This window comes from Eschscholzia californica, unplaced genomic scaffold (genome assembly GCF_041429995.1).
Source record: "Eschscholzia californica isolate CP2 unplaced genomic scaffold, dmEscCali1.0.p SCAF_2, whole genome shotgun sequence".
In the NCBI taxonomy this organism is placed as follows: Eukaryota; Viridiplantae; Streptophyta; class Magnoliopsida; order Ranunculales; family Papaveraceae; genus Eschscholzia; species Eschscholzia californica.
In genome coordinates, this window is record NW_028238309.1 from 16,606,169 (window position 1) to 16,627,729 (window position 21,561).

At 36.8% G+C, this 21,561-nt stretch overlaps 1 protein-coding gene across 5 annotated transcripts; it reads left to right on the forward strand.

The window, feature by feature from the left end:
• Positions 1 to 5,055: 5,055 nt before the first annotated feature.
• Positions 5,056 to 9,030, forward strand: LOC147556560 (peroxisome biogenesis protein 5-like). 5 transcript variants are annotated; one of them, XM_086664571.1, is made up of 6 exons: positions 5,056 to 5,228; positions 5,621 to 5,796; positions 6,965 to 7,231; positions 7,548 to 7,710; positions 8,143 to 8,500; positions 8,544 to 9,030. In XM_086664571.1, the coding sequence occupies exons 2-4, from the start codon at positions 5,779 to 5,781 to the stop codon at positions 7,596 to 7,598; spliced, it is 336 nt and encodes a 111-aa protein (XP_086520697.1). In that variant the 5' UTR covers positions 5,056 to 5,228; positions 5,621 to 5,778; the 3' UTR covers positions 7,599 to 7,710; positions 8,143 to 8,500; positions 8,544 to 9,030. The 5 variants fall into 5 exon arrangements, with proteins under 5 accessions (XP_086520697.1, XP_086520698.1, XP_086520696.1 ...); XM_086664572.1 differs by having other exon boundaries at positions 5,057 to 5,228; positions 8,146 to 8,500; XM_086664570.1 differs by having other exon boundaries at positions 5,057 to 5,228; positions 8,143 to 9,030.
• Positions 9,031 to 21,561: the final 12,531 nt, after the last annotated feature.

Consider the following 21,561-nt stretch of genomic DNA (forward strand, 5'->3'; position numbering starts at 1 on the left):
ACCAATATGGAGATGATACCGAGGGTGATATCTTGAGGAATAATCTACTCAAACCATCAATGCTCGTCGTAGGGACACCAGTTTAAAATCTCCAATCCCTAAAAACTAAACTAATTTGTAGGATAGATTTTTTAAATTTTAGACAAAAATAACGAAGGTTTAAATTCCTAGAAAATCGACCTACGTAGATGTGCAAAAGCTCAAGAACCAGAATCACCTGATTAAAATCTAGAATGAACTAGCGAGTTTATGAAGCCACAGCTGATATTAATGAAGAGATGAATATATGTTTGATTTCTTTGATGGCTTATATTACCTAGGTTTTTTGCTACTTTGCTTAGACGATTAGAAATTATTGACAATGGTAGGCGCCGAAGTCCTTTGGGAGGTTACCTTTTCTTATTCAACTTTGGTTGTGTTTCCACAGGCTGACAATGAACCAAGCGAGACAGCAAACACAGAGCCTGGCATTTTAAGTGTCAGATGTTCCTACTTCGCTGGGAAATGTTGTCCTATCCAGCAAACACAATAACTTGAAATTTTCCGAACCATACGTGGAAATAACTGATGCGGATCCTGAAAGACAGTGGAGTTGCTAAGGACGAGATAGAGACATGAATCCAAAAGATACTCCAGAGGCTTCAGGGATCAAGGTTTCATCAAGGGATCTGGTAGATCCCGAACCATACGTGGAAATAACTGATGCGGATCCTGAAAGAAAGTGGGGTTGCTAAGGACGAGATAGAGACATGAATCCAAAAGATACTCCAGAGGCTTCAGGGATAGGTTTCATTAAAGGATCTGGTGGATTAGGAACCATACATGGAAATAACTGATGCGGATCCTGAAAGACAGTGGAGTTGCTAAAGACGAGATAGAGACATGAATCCAAAAGATACTCCAGAGACTTCAGGGATCAAGGTTTCATCAAGAGATCTGGTGGTTGACAATTGTTCGGACTTGGTAAAGGTTGTGGCAGAAGCTGTAGTAGGATTCTGACTTATCGAGATGCCCATGAACCAATTTACGATGTCGCTGACGTTCGTCAAGAAGGTTACGTGCATTCGTCATACCGTTATGGTTATCAAAAAGATACTCCAGAGGCTTCGAGCATCGAGGTTTCATCAGCCAAAGAAGGCCCTGGCCAATGCACGTAACCTGCTTGACGAACGTCAGCGACGGAGACATCATAAATTGGTCCATGGGCATCGCGATAGCCCTCTGTCCTACTACAGGTTCCGCCACAATCTTTACCAAGATCGAATGATTGTCGACCACCAGACCGTTAGTCTGCATTACCAACAAGCACAAATCCTATGCGTAGAATATAATCACAAAGTACTTTGAAGGCTCAAGTATAGTCATTCAAGCAGAGTTCCACAACGTTGACTAAGTAGAAAGGGAAGTAGTAACTTCCTTTCATTTTTCTTCTGGTTACAAACAGAGCCGGAGCAGAAATTAATTAAGAGACGGGCTGAAAATTTTAACTGATGAAAATTAATATCTTTTATCAATAGTGCACAAAATTATATTTTAGTCGTACGTGTCTAGAAAAGTTGAATGCATTATCTATAAACTGCTCTCGGGAAGGCCATGGGAAGCACGCACCAGCAGCAGCCTCCAGCGTGCCGAAACGGCCGGAACAACAAAACGCACAAGCAGCAAGGCTGCTGTTTGCAGCAACTCGAGTTCACAAGAGTTGCTGCTCGGGGTGCATCCTCATGCTCGGGTCGTATGGTATTGCTAACGGGACGCGACATGCTCGGGACAGTGGGTATCTTGGCCGGGAAGAGCTACTTTGGCCGGATTTCTTGTGTTTTTTTTTTGCCAGATTTCATGGATCTTGGCCGGACTTTTTATGAGTTTTCCGGCCACCTTCTTGGCCGGAAACCTTAGGGCTTTTACTCCCCATCATCTTGGCTTGCTTCCCATATGGTTTAATTTGATTTTGAGCTACAAATTTCTAGAGAGAGAAAGCTAGGGTTAGCTTTAATGGAGGTTGTGTTCTAAATGGAGAAGATGATGGTGGTCGTTATGGGGAACCCAGAAATTTGCTAAGGGGAGATCGGGTGTAACTAAAGACTAATATTTTCTGACAAACTTAGCCTCGAACCACATCGAAAAAGGGGGATTCTCTCATCATTTTCTTTTCATTTCTTATTCAATCACCATGTTTAGCTAACTTTAGTTTGTCGATCATATGAGATGAAATGTGATGAATCCGTGATTGTGTTTAATGTGATTTGATGTTTTGATTATAAATTGATGTTCATTTATTTCGATTATCATTTTGATCGTATTTTCATGTGTCTTGTCAAGCACTTCACATAGTTAATAGACGAAACGAAGTATTCGATATCGATCGTAGTCTAAGTCATAATTTCATGTGTCTTGTCATGCATTCCACATAGTTAGGCGACTAGACAACACTTTCGTTGACTCGGGATTAACCGATTATGACGTTTGTTTGACTAAGTATGATCTCCGGATATACGTAGAGCTTATAGACATCACCTTAGGAGTCGAACATCGATTATACTTTGAAACATTAGATCGGACTACACATAGTCGTAGATTTATCATTATGAATTCCCGGACTTCGACACCTCTCTCACTTATTTGTCTCCCGACTCTTGTTCCTCCGACTATTCTCTCGAATCTCTCTCGCTCGTTCACTTTGATAGTTTAGTTTACTTTTACTCCTTTTCTTTTTTTGTTACTCTTTCGATCAAAACCCCCATTTATCTTTGTTGTTTTCCTTTTTAGCCTAAGTTAGCTTTTAATATCTAGACCGAGGGATAAGCCCCTTTGATATCCAAACTACCTTCCTATCCTTGGATCGATCCCGGCTTTGCCGGATTACTACTTGATACCTCCGCTTGGGTGTGCAACCTTTTCGGGTGCATCAAAATTCCACAACTAGTTTCTTTCAACAAAAAAATAAAAATAAAAGTCCATAACTAATTTTATTAGATCTCGAAGTTCTACCTGGAATTGGTATTTGGGTTGCATTCACAAGCTTTCTCTCACTAATCTCTCTCTAAGAGGAACTATTACCCCTTTCTCTATAACTGCTCAAACCTTCAAACCCTTAATCTTTCTTCCAACATTCTCACAGAATCCATTCATTCTGATATTCACTTATTAGTCAATCTTGTTGTTCTTATAACTTGAGAATGTTGGATGAAAGAACAACAAGATTGACTAATAAGTGAATATCATAATGAATGGGTTCTATGAGAATGTTGGAATAAAGATTAAGGGTTTGAAGGTTTGAGCAGTTATAGAGAAAGGGGTAATAGTTCCTCTTAGAGAGAGATTAGTGAAAGAGAAAGCTTGTGAATACAACCCAAATACCAATTCCAAGTAGAACTTCGAGATCTAATAAAACTGGTTGTGGACTTTTATTTATTTTTTTTGTTGAAAGAAACTGGTTGTGGACTTTGGTATATATGTTAAAGTTACCAACAAGAGTAGAAGAAATAATGGAACCCAAATACCAATTTAAGGTACCCTTTCTTTTGCTTATATTCTTTCATCTTTTCTATCTCTTGTTGGGTTTGTGTTTACCAGAGAGAAAAAGAGAGTGAGAAGATGAATACGTGAGTTGTATTTTTTCTCTTATTTCGTTGTTTCTTTTATTTTCTTGTTGAGTTATTTTCTTAGGGGATTATTGGGTTTGGTGAATGAGAGAGAAGAAGATTCAGAGAAGATGAATATTAGGCGTTAATGTTTGATTAAGTCAATATTTGGATTGGAAACAAAATATGTCCCTAAATCAATATTTATTGACTAATTATGTATTCCCCGGAGAACTTTTTTTATTCCTCAAAGTCGCGGCCAAATAAATTCATTTAGTTTATGTACACAGTTATGTTTATCTCTCTCCTCTCCAATTCTCCCTCTTTTGTTCCTCCTCTCATACTTCCATCTGCATAGTCATTCCCTCTCATCTTAGTTTTCCTTCTTTCTCTCGTCTTGATTCAATTTTTTATGAACACAAATAACAGTTATCAAGGTTCAAATAAGAGAAATCCTCAGTCAACACTTACTTGTGCGAGTGGTTGAAAATGTTGACATAAACTCCAAAACTCTAGAGATCTCAGGTTTTTCTCTCCATAATCTTTCGAAATAACCACTGTAGAAAAATCCTAAGAAATCCCTCTCCCAAAACCCTTCACTTTTGAAGAGGGGGCACTCGTTTTAGTGTTTTATTTTTAGATCTAATATAAATTTCTTGGAGTAACACAAGGTAGAAGAGATTTACAGGAAAGAGAAAGTTAGAATGTGTACAAATTTTTTCTATCTTAGAAAAATCATCATCTCGATTTTCAAAAAGGGTGCGGCTAAAGGCCCCTTCCCAAAATGTTATAGGCCCCGGATTACACCCAATTTGTGAGAGGCCCCGTGTTTAATCCTTACAAAAATATCACCACTTTAGATTCTCAACATAAAATAGAGACATCAACACGATAAAAATACTGACACGAAGAAGAAAAAAATAAATCAAGAAGAGAGGAGCAAATGAATCTGAACAAGCCAGTCTTTTACAATGTTGGATTTTATGATCGTTTCTGACCCAAATAAAACAAGGTATCAAAAAGAAAGTTAATCGGGTTCGACACAATTTGATGTTCTCAGAAGATTTTTGGGGAGTGCTACACTAATTTAAATGTTTGACTTGATGACTCACCTGAATTGAAAGACAAAAAAGAATTTAAAGTGTTGACTACATCAAGACCGTTCTTTTACATGGTGTATCATTGAGTCATAAATTAAGTTAAGATGTTTTGCGCATTCGCCGTCTTAAAAATATATGTGGTAGAATGTCACTGACAATTATGGACTTCAAAATATTCATAATTGAATGTCACTAACAATCGCAGACTTTGAAATGTACATGGTTGAATGTTGCACAGATTTTGGAATGTCATCCAATGTCATCATTAACTATTCCTCTTTGTCGGATTTTAGGTCTCTTTCACATTATTGGGATTTAGACATCTTTCAAAATGGTTTAAATTAGACGGTTATCGTGCCTTAGAAACGAAATTCTGTTCCCCTTTTCATTTCATTCTGCCACTTCTCAAACCGGATTCGATTGAAAAGAAAAAGGGCGACGGTGATGAGAGATTTGGTTACGGGAGGAGCTCTCATTGTGCAGTACCAGGATCTCCTGCTTCAGATTTGGTGCTTCTTCTTCTTCTTCTTCTTCTTCTAAAACCCTGGTAACCACTCTCTCTCTCTCTCCCGTCTCTAATACTTCAATTTCACATCCATTAGTTATGTCAATCAAACTTGTCTATTGTGTAATTTTGTTTTTAGTGCTGCTATCTCCTGTTAACTAGTGTTTTCTCTAACTCAGATCTGAAATCTGACTTCCGGATTGATTTGAGTCAGATGTCAGTATGTTTGTTTTCGTATCACTCAGTGATGTGTGAGTCGTATTTTTGTTGATTTTTGGGTCCATTTGAGTTAGACGATTCAAAGTCAGATTGAAACGACTTCGTGTCTATTCTCTATAGAGCGAACGAGCAGATTCCGATCACTTCAGTTGGTATCGAGTCCATTTATTTAGATGTAATAAGGAATTGAAAAAGTTACGTCTTTATATTTGCAGGTTGTTTTATCGTTCAATGAAGCTGCTATTATGTTCACATAGTTCTTGGTGTCCTGCACAACTTGACCAGAGATTTCGCCAAAGCTATATCATCGTTCCAGACTCTGCGTTGAGCCTCAAATTAACTGAAAGCTAACGGTGTTCAGAGTCCAGATGCAATGATGGCTTATCAACAGGTAGTTTGATATTTATGTTTCGGTGACAACTTGTGATGTGTGGTTTAAGGGTCTCAATCGTAGTAAATTCAAGGGTAGAGCCTACTAGAAGTCGATAAGTGCATTAGACAGCATCCATATATGATTCTTACGACTTAGGCTCTTTTTGTTAGTGTTCTTGTGACCCAATAGTATGACACTCAGATTTCTGGTCTTGGAGGTACGCAAATTGAAGAACACTTAGGACCTAGGACAACTTGGACTACGGGGTTCTACCGTCTAATTGCTGGCGGGTTTGGACCTAGGAATGGACTAGGTTTTGTGCCAAGTTGCAATAAGTTAATGAGAATAAGCGTGTGGAAAGATTTCTGCTTTAATTTTTTTTTTTTTTTTATCTAACTAGATTATCTGGGTAATGGGGGCTAGACTGATAATGCCGCGATAAAGCATGGAGCAGTCTAACTGGATTGGCTTTATGCGTTTCTGTATCTCTATACGTTGCGTAAGCAGAACTAGATTAGTCATAACTAAGAATATTCTAGCTATCTAATCAATCTTGAACAGACCAACTTGGACCTCCTTGCTTATGCTGTCGAAAGCATGGGCGAGAACCTACAAGGCTCTATCCTATGTTTTGGCACAGCTCCTATCTGATTTCTTACCTTTTTAATTGACCTAGTAAAAGATTCCACCTCATCTTCTCTCCCGACAAACTTATTCTGCAGTTTTTAACCGTCTTTCTTGGTTTGGAACTGGCTCATTTTGACCTGATCGATAATTATTCGCACGTTTTTTCTTATCGAACTCGTTTGCTAATTATTGACTTAGTTCCTTGAATACCACTTCAAGGCTGAGAGAGTTTACATCATAAATTGATATAAGTTGAGTTCGCTCACATTTCTAGGTAGGTGGGTCTTTATTATAGTTTTACCCTTACCTACTAGTATCTTTTCAACTCCCTTGAGTTTTGGGCTAGACTAGACTTTTGACTCAGACCGAGTCAATAGAGGAAGGTAAGTTTGATATGTTCGTTGAGTTATATTCATTGAATTTTGGTTGCTATAGGTGTCACGGGGGCCTGTTTCCAACTTGCAACTTCATGCTATTCCCTTCAGATACTAGCAGTTTATTGTAACAAAGTCATATCTTGCTTATACTAGGAATCAGTTAACAATTGCGATTTTCTCAGGTAAATGCGCTATTGCATTCTTTGGAAATAGATAATGATCTCCGTGCAAAAGGGTATATGCGAGCTGGAATGCATGAAATGGAAAAATATTGGAATGATAGTCAAGGTAATCTGGGAGCTGGAGTTCCTCAAGCTGGAGATGGGTGGGCAGGTGAATTTAACCAACAGATGGTGTTACGTGGTAATCCAGAATCTTCGGCCCATTCATTTCCACAAGAGCATGGGTCTAAGCATGGGTCTAATGGTTGGGCATCTGAATTTGCACAGGTTAGAAAGCATAGTAGCAATTAGCACCTATTCGTATATCAAATTTAACTTAACCCGCTCATATTTAATAAATCCGGTTATTGAATGTAAACTTATTTTTCACCTATTTTGCATAGACTCAAAGCATAAAGCGGTTTCAATTCATGGGAACACTGAAATTAAACCTGTCATTTCTTAAAAAAAATATTAGTTAAAAGAGCCGTTGTAGATTATGAATCATTACAACTATTTGTAAGTTAAATTTGATTATCTAATTTTAAGCTCTACATCTTCGTATTATAATTTTTTTATACATTACAATTTCATAAATTTACAGGAGCAATCTCAGATGATCTTCATGGGTCAAATGCAAGGTGCTTATCATTGATAATTAATGAAGTCAAGCCAGCGGGAGCACCTATGTCTGGTTATTGGGCAAAGGAATGTGAACAGAAGCAAAATGCTGGTCCACCTCTTGGACTGATAAGTTCGCTAATGAGGTAGATTCATACTATGTATTTAGGCAGGATTTCCGTGAAACTGCAGTTAGTTAGGACAATTTGGAAGTACAAGAATGCAGAAATAAGGAAAACACATGTCTCTCTTTCATCTATTGTAATACAAAGTTTCTGCAACAAAAGAAGAAAGAAACTAAGAAAAATAGAAGATTACAGCACAAAATTAGAGCACCTAATGAAAGAATAGGACCACACAAGCGATAACTCATCAAGAGTAAAAATTACCCATACGTGATGAAATCACACCCACATAGGTTTCCTTCTATTATCGTCTTCTTTAGTTTTCTTCTCAAGATGTCTCTGTTTTAAAAAAGAGTCATATTCAACAAATCAATCTGCAAATTTGAAACGATATATTCCGCAAGGGCATAGCAACATGTTAATTGCATACTGGTTTTCCTCCATTTTTTGCAGCAGGTGTTGCCTCCCACAGCTGGGGCAAAAGAAATCGAAGCGAGCCAATTCTGGTGGTCCTTGTATTATTACAGACTTTATCATTTGCTTCTGATTCTTTGGGGCAGGAACAGAAATCATCAAGTTATTAGTAACGGTCTTCTCAGCCTGTTTGAAAGACCAGTGATCTTTAATGATGGTGGAGGAAGGTTTTTTTTGTTTTGGGGTGTAAATGGTGGTGGTGGAGGAAGGGGTGACTTGGTTGGTGGTTGTCATGGTGGTGTTGGAGGAAGGGATGACTTGGTTGGTGGTTGTGATGGTGGTGTTGGAGGAAGGGGTTTCTTGGTTGTTGGTTGTCATGTTGTTGGTGGTGGAAGAGGTTTCTTGATTGGTGGTTGTCATGTTGTTGGTGGTGGAAGAAGGGGCTTCTTGGTTGGTGGTTGTCATGTTGTTGGTGGTGGAAGAAGGGGCTTCTTGGTTGGTGGTTGTCATGTTGTTGGTGGTGGAGGAAGGGGTTTCCTGGTTGTTGGTTGTCATGTTGGTGGTGGTGGTGGAGGAAACAATCTCCATAATGTCAGTGGGACTTGTAGAAGGAGAAAGAGAGGTGGTGGTGGAGCTCCTGAGAGGGGGCTCACTGGTGGTGGTGGGGGGATTAGTCTCCATATTTTCTCTCTTTTCTGAAGGCATTCCTTCTCTCACTCTGGTTCTCTGATTGATTGGGTGATCAGGCAAGGGAGAGATTGAAGAAGTGGGGGAGGGTTTAGCTTATAAAGGAGGAGGAAGAGAAGACTGAAAATAACAGTTTAAACTAACTGAAATCTGTAACAACTTAACTAACTTTCTTGATTTCAAGACTTCATATTATTCTGAATGTTGAGATTTCTTAAAAGGACAGTTTGATTATAGAAAGAATCTGACTTAAGTTAATGCCTTCTTTGGGTAAGTTATATATCTGAAATCTGAGTTGACTCGAGCTAAATTTCAAAATGTTTGGGGTGCTTCTAAAGGCACCAGGCCAAAAAGCTGTTAGCATCCAGAAATTTTATTGACACGGATCAATGACCATTGACCCGGGTTTTCTATAAGCACCGGTTTTAATGTGGGTGACGTTCACCTTCTAATGCTTCTTCCATCTTCTTCTTCCAAAAACAAGAGAGAGATGGGTAACATTACACTTCTTCTCCATGAAACTCCAACCTACATAATATTACGTACAAATAGTTAATTTAGAACATACAATCATCAAAATATATGAATAGAAAAAAGTATTATTAATTGCTCAATAGGGTTAGGGTTTTGTAAGCAGCTCAAAGGAACTTTGTTTACTCACCCATCAACATCACCCATCATCAGGTATTCCCATCTCTCTCTCTTGATCTTTTTGTTTTCTTCTTTAATTGACTTTCTTATATACTATTTTCCTCAGTTTATGTTCGTTTTTCATGATTCAACCATTCTTGTTTGTGTTGGGATTACCCTCTCGTTTGTTGCTTCATACATTAACCAAACTACCCTCTCTCGTAACTTTGTTTTTTTATGGACTAAAAACCTAGTTTCATCTTCTTTCTTCCATTGCCTTAAGAATTGCTCAACTCTTTTCAATCCCCATTCGTATTACAATTCAGACAAAAGAATTTCTACTAAGAATTTGTTATTGTTGTTCAACTCTTCAACTCATCATCATACTTCATTTATTCTTTCTACTGAATATACAGAAACAAAAGAAAGATGGATTTCTCATCCTCAGATCAGTCACGGCAGCTGGTTACAACTACTGATCAAGAGAAGACTAAGAAGTTGAAGACGGTGGGGTTAGTGTTAACTCTACCTTGACCGGTGCCTACATAGTTGGACGGTGCTAACAGAGAAATGAGTAGTTGGACCTGGTGCTAATAGAGATGGATGCTAACAACCTTTTGGTCTGGTGCCTTTAGAAGCACCCAAATGTTTGTTATGGTTGGAATCGTGTTGTCTCCTTTTAAATGTGACGAGCTAGAATCAATAGATAAACAAAGACCACCTTAATAACGAGAAATCATTATAGCTAGATGCTTTGCCTTGCACACAATGTTGCTTCAATCTAAGATTTGACTTCACAACTGACATCGAGAAGATGAAAAGAAAAGAATAATTTATCTCCGCTCAACAACTTTAGTCTGACAGACTTAAGCACACCTCAAGTTGGAGGTTTGGTTCTAAGAGCCTCTTATAAATTGTTCAATCCACCCCTTTAGATTTCACCTAACGACAAAGTTAATATCGTTAGGTCAAAGTTACCCTATCCCCTTCATTTCATCTTCTCTTTTCATTTTTTTTCAGTGACTTAGATTGAAACCCGTTTTCTGTTACACCCTGGTTTTATTTAGTTATTTTTATATTCTGATGTTTGTTATGGTGTGATGCATGTTTGTAGTCTTCACGAATAGATCTCGGTCTGTTCTTCAAGAACAGACCACTCCGGCGAAGGTCTCCCTTCGCCGGAGTAGTTTTAGAGAGAGAGAGGAAGAGAGAAATTTTTTTTTTTTTAGTTTGAAAGTCGCCGGCCGGCGACCTCTGCCGGAGAAGGTGATGATGTGGCGTGACTTGGCAGAGAGAGAAAACATGATGGAGGAGAGAGAGTGACGGTGTTATAACGGAAGGGGGACATATGGGTATTTCTCGTAAAGTTGGGGGTCAGGCGGGAAGCTAGTCACAAAGTAGGGGGCCATTAGGGAAATAACCCAAAATTTAATAGGGGCAGTCTGAGTTTCTAGTTTACATGCGGATTGGGTTTAGGAAGCATATTTCTAGTTAAACACTCTTATAATCCACCTAGAATCTAGTGGTCTCCGTTTTACTAGTATAGATTATGTTTCCTAAACCTAATCATATTAAGATTTAAGAAAGAGTATATAAATAGGAGGGAGATACTAATTAACCATAACAAAACACAACCTATTCTCTGTCTCCACTAAACACACAAAAAGAAGAAAACCTAGCTAGTTATGTCGAATATCAGTAGGTCCAACCCAAACCCAGTGGATGGAATTGATGAAGATGATAGCATGTCCTCTACTGGATCATGTTACCTTGATGAAGTATACAATGACCCTTTTCCTTATCCTTCTCCACCGGAAGTCTTTCCGACCGGTAGTGGGTTTGAACCGAAGATGTTGCTTTCGTTCCCAGAGGATGACGACAAAGCCAACGAATACCTCAGACAAGCTACTCTAAATAATACAGTTTATCGTCGAGTTCATGACGATTCGCATTACATAAATCCTCTTCCATTAACTACTCTCGTGAGTTTTTCTTCCTTCTCTTCTTATTCTTCCATATGTACCTTATACTATTTATATTGTTAACACAATTTACAATCCTAATTTTATATATCATTTGATATTAATACCGTTACGTTTTTGCACAATATTGCAGAGTTATTCTTGGCGATGTGCTCGTTGCGAGAAGCGATACATAATTAGCGAGGAAGTAGAAGCACCGAACCAAATAATTATGGGAACTTATGCTTTAATGGAAGACATAATATTTCCTTGTACCATATGTGATTTAAAACACTATTTTCGTCCTTACATAAACTGCACTCCGCTGTAGAAGATAAGCGACAACAAACATCATGAGGGTTGCTGCCGCGGTGGAAGTATATATATAGCTCTATATATATATATATATATATATATATATATATATATTTATCACTATTTGTTTTCTTTAGGTTCTTATTGTTGGTCAAATGGTCATATTCGTTTTTTTTTTTTGTGGATTTCGGTTGATTATTTGATGAACCAGATATAGAGATCGGTACATCTTCATTAAGTATTGAAGTATTTGTGGAATTTATTTGAATCTGTTTTAGAATTTTTCTTTTAATACATTAACTAAATATTTGAAATCTAATTGTCTGAATCATCTAACTTAACTATTAGGCCCAAGTCAAGCAGAAACACAACTCTTGAATCTGATTTTAAGTCAAATTCCAAACGTGGCAGAAAAAAACACCAAGTAAAGTCGTCCGACCTAAAACATTAAAGCCGAGTAGTACCCGGACGAGCTCGATTCCATTCCTTGTCTGAAACGAATTATATTCCCATTTTTTTGAATTTATAATGAATATCTATATAATAAAACAGAAGGGAAAACGATGACTGAGACAAATATCCTTTCTTAATAAAGGATATTGTCTAGAAGCCCTTCTCAAAATTTAAAATATGGTCCTTCGTAGAAATAAAGTTACCAATTTAAAAAACAATAATCGTTTCCTTCTTAGAAATAAAATAACTAATTTAAGAAATAAAGAAACAAAATAAATTTCAAGGGTTGAAAAAAGAAATTGAATCTCTCTCTCTCTCAATAGAATAATAATTAATTTAAGAGAAAAGAAACAAAAAAGTAATACAAAAAAATGATAACTAATAAAAATCTCTCTCTCTCTCTCAATAAAATATAACAATAAATTCAAGAGAAAAAAATAAATTGTAAGGGTGGAAAAAAAAAAAATTTCAAGGGTGGAAAAAAGAAATTGAAATCTCTCTCTCTCTCAATAGAATAATACGTAACTAATTTAAGAGAAAAGAAACAAAAAAGTAACTAATAAAAATCTCTCTCTCTCAATAAAATATGACAATAGATTTCGTAACATTTGATTGATACAAGTGTCCGTGCCCTAGGGCACGGGATATACCCTAGTAATATATGAATGAACAAACCTTGCTACTACCAGAAAAAGTTTTGTTCTATAGCCGCTTTTAACACGATCTTTTATCAAAAAGTCAGTACTAATTAAGTTAAAATCAGCTAATGATGCGTGGCTCTTCACAAAAAACTTTTTATAACTCGGGTATTTAAAACTATTTGCTCGTTTTTCTGTAGGTTTATGGGTTCGCCCCAAACAACATTACCGTTAATAATTAAGCTAAATTATTACTATTTATGGTCCGTAGTTCGTTACTTTATCACTATTTATGTGGCCTAGTTAGGGGTGGGATCTAGTCCCGGAACCAGCCCACGATCGTCCGATTCCGAGACGTCTGTGACCGCCCGTCGCCTAGTTCAGTAAAATGGCCGGAGTTCCCTTACTGAACTACTACTATACATGCTTCCCTTACTGGACTATTACTATACATGCATACAGGAATTCATGGTGTTTATTTCTTTTATGCAATAAGTCATGTTTTTCACCATTAAGGTGGTGTTTGTTTGATGTTGCCTAGTCTGAATTTGAATAGACTACTTAGGATCCGTTTGTTATGCGGGAATGTCTGAGTAAGAAAAACCATTTTTTTTTCTAATGGGAAAGAAAATGAGGTGCCTTTAGAAAATCGTGGTGGGTGCTTGTCGAAGGTTATATAATGTTAAGCATTTGAGGAGTGCCTTTAGAATTTCGGGTTCTTTTCTTTCCCAAATCCTATCGAATTTCAACAAACCCTAAAACCCCCATGTGTTAACAGAGATGAAGAGAAAGAGAGTTACGGTAGGAGAGAAATATAGAGAGAGGGCTACGGGAAGAGAGAGAGTGAGAAATCAACTTTCTCATCTAAAAGGTGGGAAAAAAAATTAGATCATTTGCACACTATTTTTTCTTAGAAAAACGATTTTCTTACTTAAAGTGGTCGATCAAACAGCGGAAAACTGATTTTCTTGAGAAAACGACTTTCTTACTCACGTTTTCACACGTACCAAATGGGTCCTTAACCTAAATTAGTCATTCAGACGAGTAAGATATTACGAATCCAACAAAATAAACATTTTAAAATCCAGCTTGAATCAATTAAAACATCCATTTAGTCAACCAATCATTCGAAGAAATCTCAACATTCATCAACTTTCATGATTTTCTTAGGTTTTCCAATGAAATAACTTCACTTGGACCAACAACCAAAGACCTGAATTCGACCCTACCTCGTGCTTATCGGGAGAAGGTCAATAGAAAAATCCCCATCATTATAAATAAAGGTGGTCGTTTCAGAAAATAAAAATAGAAAAATAAAGTTCATCAAAACATGTGATTTTTCTTGATGATGTGGGTTAAACCACTTTTAGTCCCTGTTTATTCTTTAATGGGTTGACGTTAATAACCGGGCGATATGAGAAAATATACCGAGTTGGGATGTCGAGTAGCACCTCAAAACCCAAGCTCGACCTGTTTAATTCATCAAGTCGGTTGAGTTGGACTCGCCTTCAGGTTTCGAGTCTCTGTGCTCTAACGGGCCTGAGCATCCATGATAGACTTCGGGTTTTCAAACTTTTTCCCCGCACTAACCACCTACTACTTTTAGCCAATCGTTTTGCGTCAACCAATTAACCAAAGAGTAATGCTTGAAGAGACTACATATCAAAGCCTAATTCAAACCTACACGAAATCAACAATCTCTATTTTTAATCAACATCCTCTCTTTTGATGGACTTTATAACTCTCGGTAGACCGTTGATTCCTATTTAGTTATGGAGCAAGTCTACTTTTGTGGTCTATTCTTAACCATATAAGTCTTCCTCGGCTAAAAGGTCTATTTTACTTTTATTTATTTTTATAGAAGATAAGTTAAAAGTGAGTATAAAACAAAACTTTTTGTGATAATACAGAGGATATTGTTCATCCAAACGTTACATATTCATTAGACATCCAAAAGAATTAAACACACTAGGATTTTGATAGAGGTAGAAATCAGGCTTGTCCTGGTACTACCATGCTTTAGTGTCATCTATCACACGATTCAAGCACATTTACTTAGTGTTCTGTTTTTTTTTTTATGCAGCCAGGGTTGAAATTTGATTCGAAATCAAATTCTAAAGTTGTTGTTTCTCTCAGACTCATCCAAATAGTTAAGTTGGAATGTTGGTTGCCTTAGATTATGACTAGATTTTTTATATTTAGTAGACGTATTATAAACTTCTAAACAGATTCAGATAAATCCATGTAATTCAAAAAGTACTTATTAACTAAGAGCATCTCCAATGCAACAAAACTTACAAAACTCAATTTGACACATACGACTACTTGAGTTTTTGACAAAAAGCACTCTCCAATGCAACACTCAACTAGAGTCTTAATATGACGTGGCAACAACAAAAATTGAGATACTCAAAAGAAAACTCAATTGTTGAGTTTTCTTTTGAGTATCTCAACATTTATTGTTGTATCTCAATTGATCCACATCAACATTTTATATATTAAAATAAGAACCAAAAGTAGATCTAAACTAAATGTTGAGTTTTTCTGAGTGTTGCATTGGAGATGAATTTTGAATTGAGTATCTCAGTAGTGCAACCTAGGAAAGAGAAACTCAACTCATACTTGACACATTAGATTAATTGAGTTTTTGTTGAGTGTTGCATTGGAGATGCTCTAATGTAGATGTGCTAATCTCTATATCTAGCAATCTTAACAAAAAAATCGTTATATCTAGCTCCTCCAAAACCAACCAAAATGGAATACCACAATGATTTCTTAATTAACAAAAAAAAAAATTCAACTATGACCATTTAGCCAACTATAAGAATCTAAAGAAAACAAATACTCCCTCCGTCCCATTTTGTTTGACCTTTTGGGAGATCCAACTTATTAAGGATTATCATTTATTGCTTCCTAACTAAAAGTATTTTCCTAAATTACCCATGTTTACTTTAAAGTATTACATTGAAAACTACATTGGAACTAGTGTAGAACCAATAGAATTTTTTTATTAGTATTAAAAGTAAGGGTAGTTTAGGAAACCTCACTAAAACTAGTAATAAATGAGTCTTATTTAAAGTAAGTGGACAAACATTTTGGGACTTCCTCAAAAGGAATAACACCCAAACAAAATGGGACGGAGGGAGTAGTACTAATAAATTTAGTAGGAGAACTATATTCTCAGGGGTGGAGCCAGGATTTCATTCTGGGTAAGGCTAACTTAAGTAAAATTTGCATATTAAATTTGTATTCAGAAAACGTTAGTGCTTGCAAAAGATAAAGACATTTATCACTCGATAACAATTACTTCGTTTTATACATTTATTCATTTTATGATAACTTTTTATTGTTTGTTTTCAACTAGTAGACATGCTTAGGATTTGAGAAGTGAGAAATTTTTATAGTTATATTCCATATAAACAAAAAAAATAGGGCATAAACTCTTTTGTCTTTCCGAGAAGAAACAAAATATTGTAAACATTACTAAACTCTCTATAAAGAGATAAAAAGATTACGACAAAAGAATAGTCACAACAACTCTCTATAGAAGAGAACCTCTGACCTTGAGGGCGCAAGAGTCAACATCAACCAACCGGGCTACATCTCTTAAGTAATATTATTGTGGTCTGGATCTATTTGAATCTAACCCAGGCTATAGCCTGGGTTAGTCTTCACATAGATTCGCCCTTGCTTATTTATATTCAAGTTCAATATTCTTGAATTTACACTTCTATAGTTCTATGTGATCGAACTTAGGACCTCCTTATATGAGGAGTAGATGCACTTACCAACTGGGCTACCAATTGTTGGCAAGAGCCAAAAAGTCTTTACTAATAAAAAAGAATTTTCTTTTAATGAAATTGACTACGACCTACGTTCGTCATTACAAGAGGCCTAAAGTCTAACCACATAGAGTTTTAAAACCCGACAAATTTATTACATTATTTATACATTTAATAACCCAAATTCAATGATTATAAATTCCACTTTCTTTAGAAATCGAAGCTGGGATCTTGGAACTTTTGAAATTGATGTCAACACTATCAAACACTTGGACAACCAAGTATTTACTATTCTATTAGGATCAGTACTGAGTATAGAAAAATCAAAGACAATTGTCAAAAGAGGACTGCATTGCAAACTAAGTTAACTGCCATGTGGCATTCTGTAAAACAATCACTTTGGAGGAGTTACACACAAGCTGCATCAGATTACTTTCTCCAGGACACGATTGAAGGTGCACGTGGAGCCTATCCAGTCGTACACCGAGTGCCCAATTTTAGCCGACCTATTTTGTCCTCTGGATAGAGAGGGGGTGAACAATACCCTGATGTTTGGAGGAGTTAAAGGGCCCATCATAAGTGCTGTAGGCGCCGGATTACAAGACGTACTTGAAGGAGTTGAAGGAGATGTCCTTCGACCAAGGTGACAATGCGAACAATTTGTCGGATAGGACAATTGATGTGGAAGATCATCAAGTCCGATTGATTTAGGGATCGTAGAGTTGTAGCTAGAGACCAACTACGATCGTCGAATTACGAAGTAATTCGCGGCTAACTTCGATCGGATCCTACAACGGGTTACACATAAGAGTGACAAATTGATCTAGGATATGACTAGTGGGAGTGAGATATAATCATGGGAGTGTCCCATAAACATATCTCATAGGCCTAAAAAGGAATTAGGCAAAGATAGTACAAAAAGGCCAAAAACAGGGTTTTGGGCCTAGACCGGTTCGGGTACTTCTAGGACTCGGATTGGGCTGAATTTTGGAGGGTTAGTTGCTGATATAATAAAAATTATATCTGCCAATTTTCGTGGTGTTTGAACACCTCCTCCTTAGGGAATTGAGAAAATACCAATAGTTGCTATTTTCGACTATTTCCCTAAATCTTATTCTAAAGGGTGTTTTAGGAAACCTTAAAAGAGGTGTTCTATATAAACACTCTTAGGACAGAGAATAAGGTGTGGAATTTCTCTCTAAGCTTTCTTACTCTACCACATCAAGTAGAGAGGAGAAAGTGAGCTAATTCCCATTACTATCTATCTAGTCAAAGAAGAAGGTGTTCTTCTTTCCAACCACCATTGGTGTGCTAGCTATACAACAAGGTGGGAGATCAAATTGATTGCTCGTGTCCCAAGTAGAGGAGCTACGTTTGAAGCTCTTGGTCTTATTTAATCAATTCAACTAGTTCGAGGGAAAAACGATTAAGGTAATCTACTATCTCCATTAGTTTAATTACTAGTTTTGCATGATGATCTTGGGGATATTAGTGTTAGACATTAGATGTCGTTATCCGATATAAACACTAGTATAAGGGTATAAATCCCTACAGTACCCCCTTAAAATTTGGTTGTACACTACAAGTACATGCCCCATGCAATATAACTATAATGGGAATATGTAGAATTTTAGAGGGAAATTTTAGTCGTACATTTTTTTTTGTTAAGAAGTCATTGTGGTATTTTTGTTTTCTGGATTTTGGTTGATTTGGAGGAACTAGATATAAATAGGCCGCGACTTTGAGGAATAAAAAAAATTCTCTGGGGAATACATAATTAGTCAATAAATATTTGATTTAGGGGCATATTTTGTTTTCAATCCAAATATTGACTTAATCAAACATTAACGCCTAATATTCATCTTCTCTCTCTTCTCTGAATCTTCTTCTCTCTCATTCACCAAACCCAATAATCCCCTAAGAAAATAACACAACAAGAAAATAAAAGAAACAAGAAAATAAGAGAAAAAATACAACTCACGTATCCATCTTCTCACTTTCTTTTTCTCTCTGGTAAACACAAACCCAACAAGAGATAGAAAAGATGAAAGAATATAAGCAAAAGAAAGGGTATCTCAAATTGGTATTTGGGTTCCATTATTTCTTCTACTCTTGTTGGTAACTTTAACATATATACCAAAGTCCACAACCAGTTTCTTTCAACAAAATAAATAAATAAAAGTCCACAACCAGTTTTGTTAGATCTCAAAGTTCTACCTGGAATCAGTATTTGGGTTGTATTCACAAGCTTTCTCTCAGTAATCTCTCTCTAAGAGGAACTATTACACCTTTCTCTATAACTGCTCAAACCTTCAAATCCTTATCTTTCTTCCAACATTCTCACAGAACCCATTCATTCTGATATTCACTTATTAGTCAATCTTGTTGTTCTTTCATAATTGGAGAGAGAGAGAGATCAGTTATTGGTCAATCTTGTTGTTCTTTCATTCCTTCTACTCTTGTTGTCAGTTATTAGAGAGAGAGAGAGAGATAGTTCGTGGGAGTCCGTAAGAGAGAGAGGGTAACAATTAATTAGAGAGGAAATAGAAGCGTTGGCAATGGTGGTCGGAGTGGTGGTGGTGGGAAGTTGTGGTGTTGAAGGTGATAAAGAAGATGAAGATTAGGGATCAATGTTTGATCCAGTGAGTTTTTGGACTAAAATAAAATATTCCCCCGAGAATGCACAAAAAAAATACGGATTCCCTAGAGAATTTATTCCCCGGAGATTTTTCTTTATTCCCTAAAGTCGCGACCTATACTTATTAACTCAACCACAAGAAACTTCTGGCTTATTATAGGTTAAAATATATTTATAAAAGGGCAATAATATGAGAAAATAAATAGCTTGAAGCGTGGGGCCCACCAAAAAGTACACTTTTGGACTTATTTACCATTTCATATTTTATTTTGGTCTTATAGTGTTTATTGGTTTAGGAGTGGATATATGACTGATTAACCCCCCTATTTTTAGACCTTAGACAAAAAATTTCAACTTTTATAGGTTGCAATGACCGGTTGCAGAGAGGCAGTGATGATAATGAGGCGGTTGAGATCCACTGTGTTGGATTGAAAGTACTATTTCGTAGTATGAAGATATCATGATTCTTCTTTGGGATTATCTCGTATATTTGATATTTAGAAGTTACCTTGTTCAAAGATACTTGATAGTTTATGTTTCCGAGTTTGTAGATCATTTTAGGAGAAGTTTCCTCCTTGAAGGGACTCTTGAAGTCCAAGTCTAATAAATGCTTAAGATCCTCACCGACTGGGATCTTTGATAGGATTTGGGATTAAGTCGGTAAGCATCAGACACGCTTCTAGCCCCCATGTTTCATGATTGAGGTGTCAGTCCCATTTACGTGGACCCTCTAGTCTTCTCTTAAATTTTAGGACAGACCTGGTTGTATTTGAGTCAAGGTTGGGCTTAAGGCACCTAGGATAATCGTATCGACCTCCGAGTTTGGGAGTTGAGTGACAGATCTCTTTCAAATTCAAACTCCCTGTCGACTTGATACTTGTTGACCTATTGGGTTGGTAATCAACTGATGACCATTTTTAGGATCATCACACCTCATCTTATCTTTTTTCCTCCACTTCATCACATCTCACCTCCATCTCATAGCTTCTCTCTACCATAGAGCACCGGGCAACCAAAATCCTACGTCAACCTTGAAACTTTATTTTTTTCTTCTTCCTTTTTCTTTCTTCTCTCTCTTTACTTTAGGGTTTGGAAAATCCCAAACCCTCTACCTAGTTTGGGGAAACCTAAACTAGATTTGAAGCTTCAACGAGCTTTTACAGTTCGTTGAAGCTTTTCTCGTTCAGGTTTCACCAAACCACATCTAGTTTAAGGGAAAACCAAACCAAATCTAGGGGTTTGAAATCCCAGACCTTACATAAAGAGAAGAAGAAAAAAAATGTTGAGGTGAAGAGATGAAATAGAGGTGAGATGTGATGAAGTGGAGGAAAGAGGAGGAGTTTATGTGGCCCTTAATGTTTTTAAAGTGTTGGGGAATTCATTTCATTTTGGCCCAAGGTTATTTCCATTTATTTTTTTGTCCTTAGAGACCAAAACGAACTGCCGAACGCTATAATAGTATTAATCCATTTCTTAATACTTCTTTTGCCAAAATTCATCTTTTACCTTTCGATCAAACTCCATAACCCTTTAAAATTTTAGAGAGAGAAAAGAATGCGAAAGTGAAAGAGATGAGAACTCGGACAAGCAATCATGGAAGAAGAAATTAGAGAGAGAAAAAGTCCTAGTGTGAGAGAAAGAGAGGAGAAATCATCTCTTCCAAGGAGCCTTTGTGAGAGGCAGACAGATTTTGGATGGAGTGTTGATAGAAAATGATTTAATAGATTCTAGGAGAGAAAGACGACAAGGGACTAGTGATAAAAGCTTATATAGAAAAGGCATATGATTGCATCAATTGGGAATTCCAGTGTCCAGCTACAGAGAAAATAGGCTTTGGTTACAAATGGAAGAGTTGGATTTACTCTTGTATATCCTCTGCAACATTCTCAATACTCTTGGATTGGTAGGCCCACGAAAGTTTTCCGGAGTTCTAGAGGAATTAGGCATGGCGATCCATTATCACCTTTAATGTTCCTGCTAGTGGGAGAGATTCTAAGGCAGTGTATGCAACAAGCGGAAGACAAAAATTGGATCAGAGGTTTTAATGTATCACGTTCAGGTAAAAGTATCAATCACCTGCAATTCGCGGATGATACTTTGTTTTTCATACAGAAAGAACTAAATCAAATCAGAAGACTCGGGGATATTTTCATACTCTACGAAATTGCTTCAGGGTTAAATGGCAACATGGAAAAATCTTACATCTACAGAGTAAAAGGGTAGGTGATAGAAATGTGCACCATGAGTTAATCAAAGAATTCAGATGCCAGGAGGGTATACTACCGACTTCCTACTTAAGATATAAGGCTAGAAATCCATAGAATCTTATCCTCGAAAGATGAGGAAAGATTACT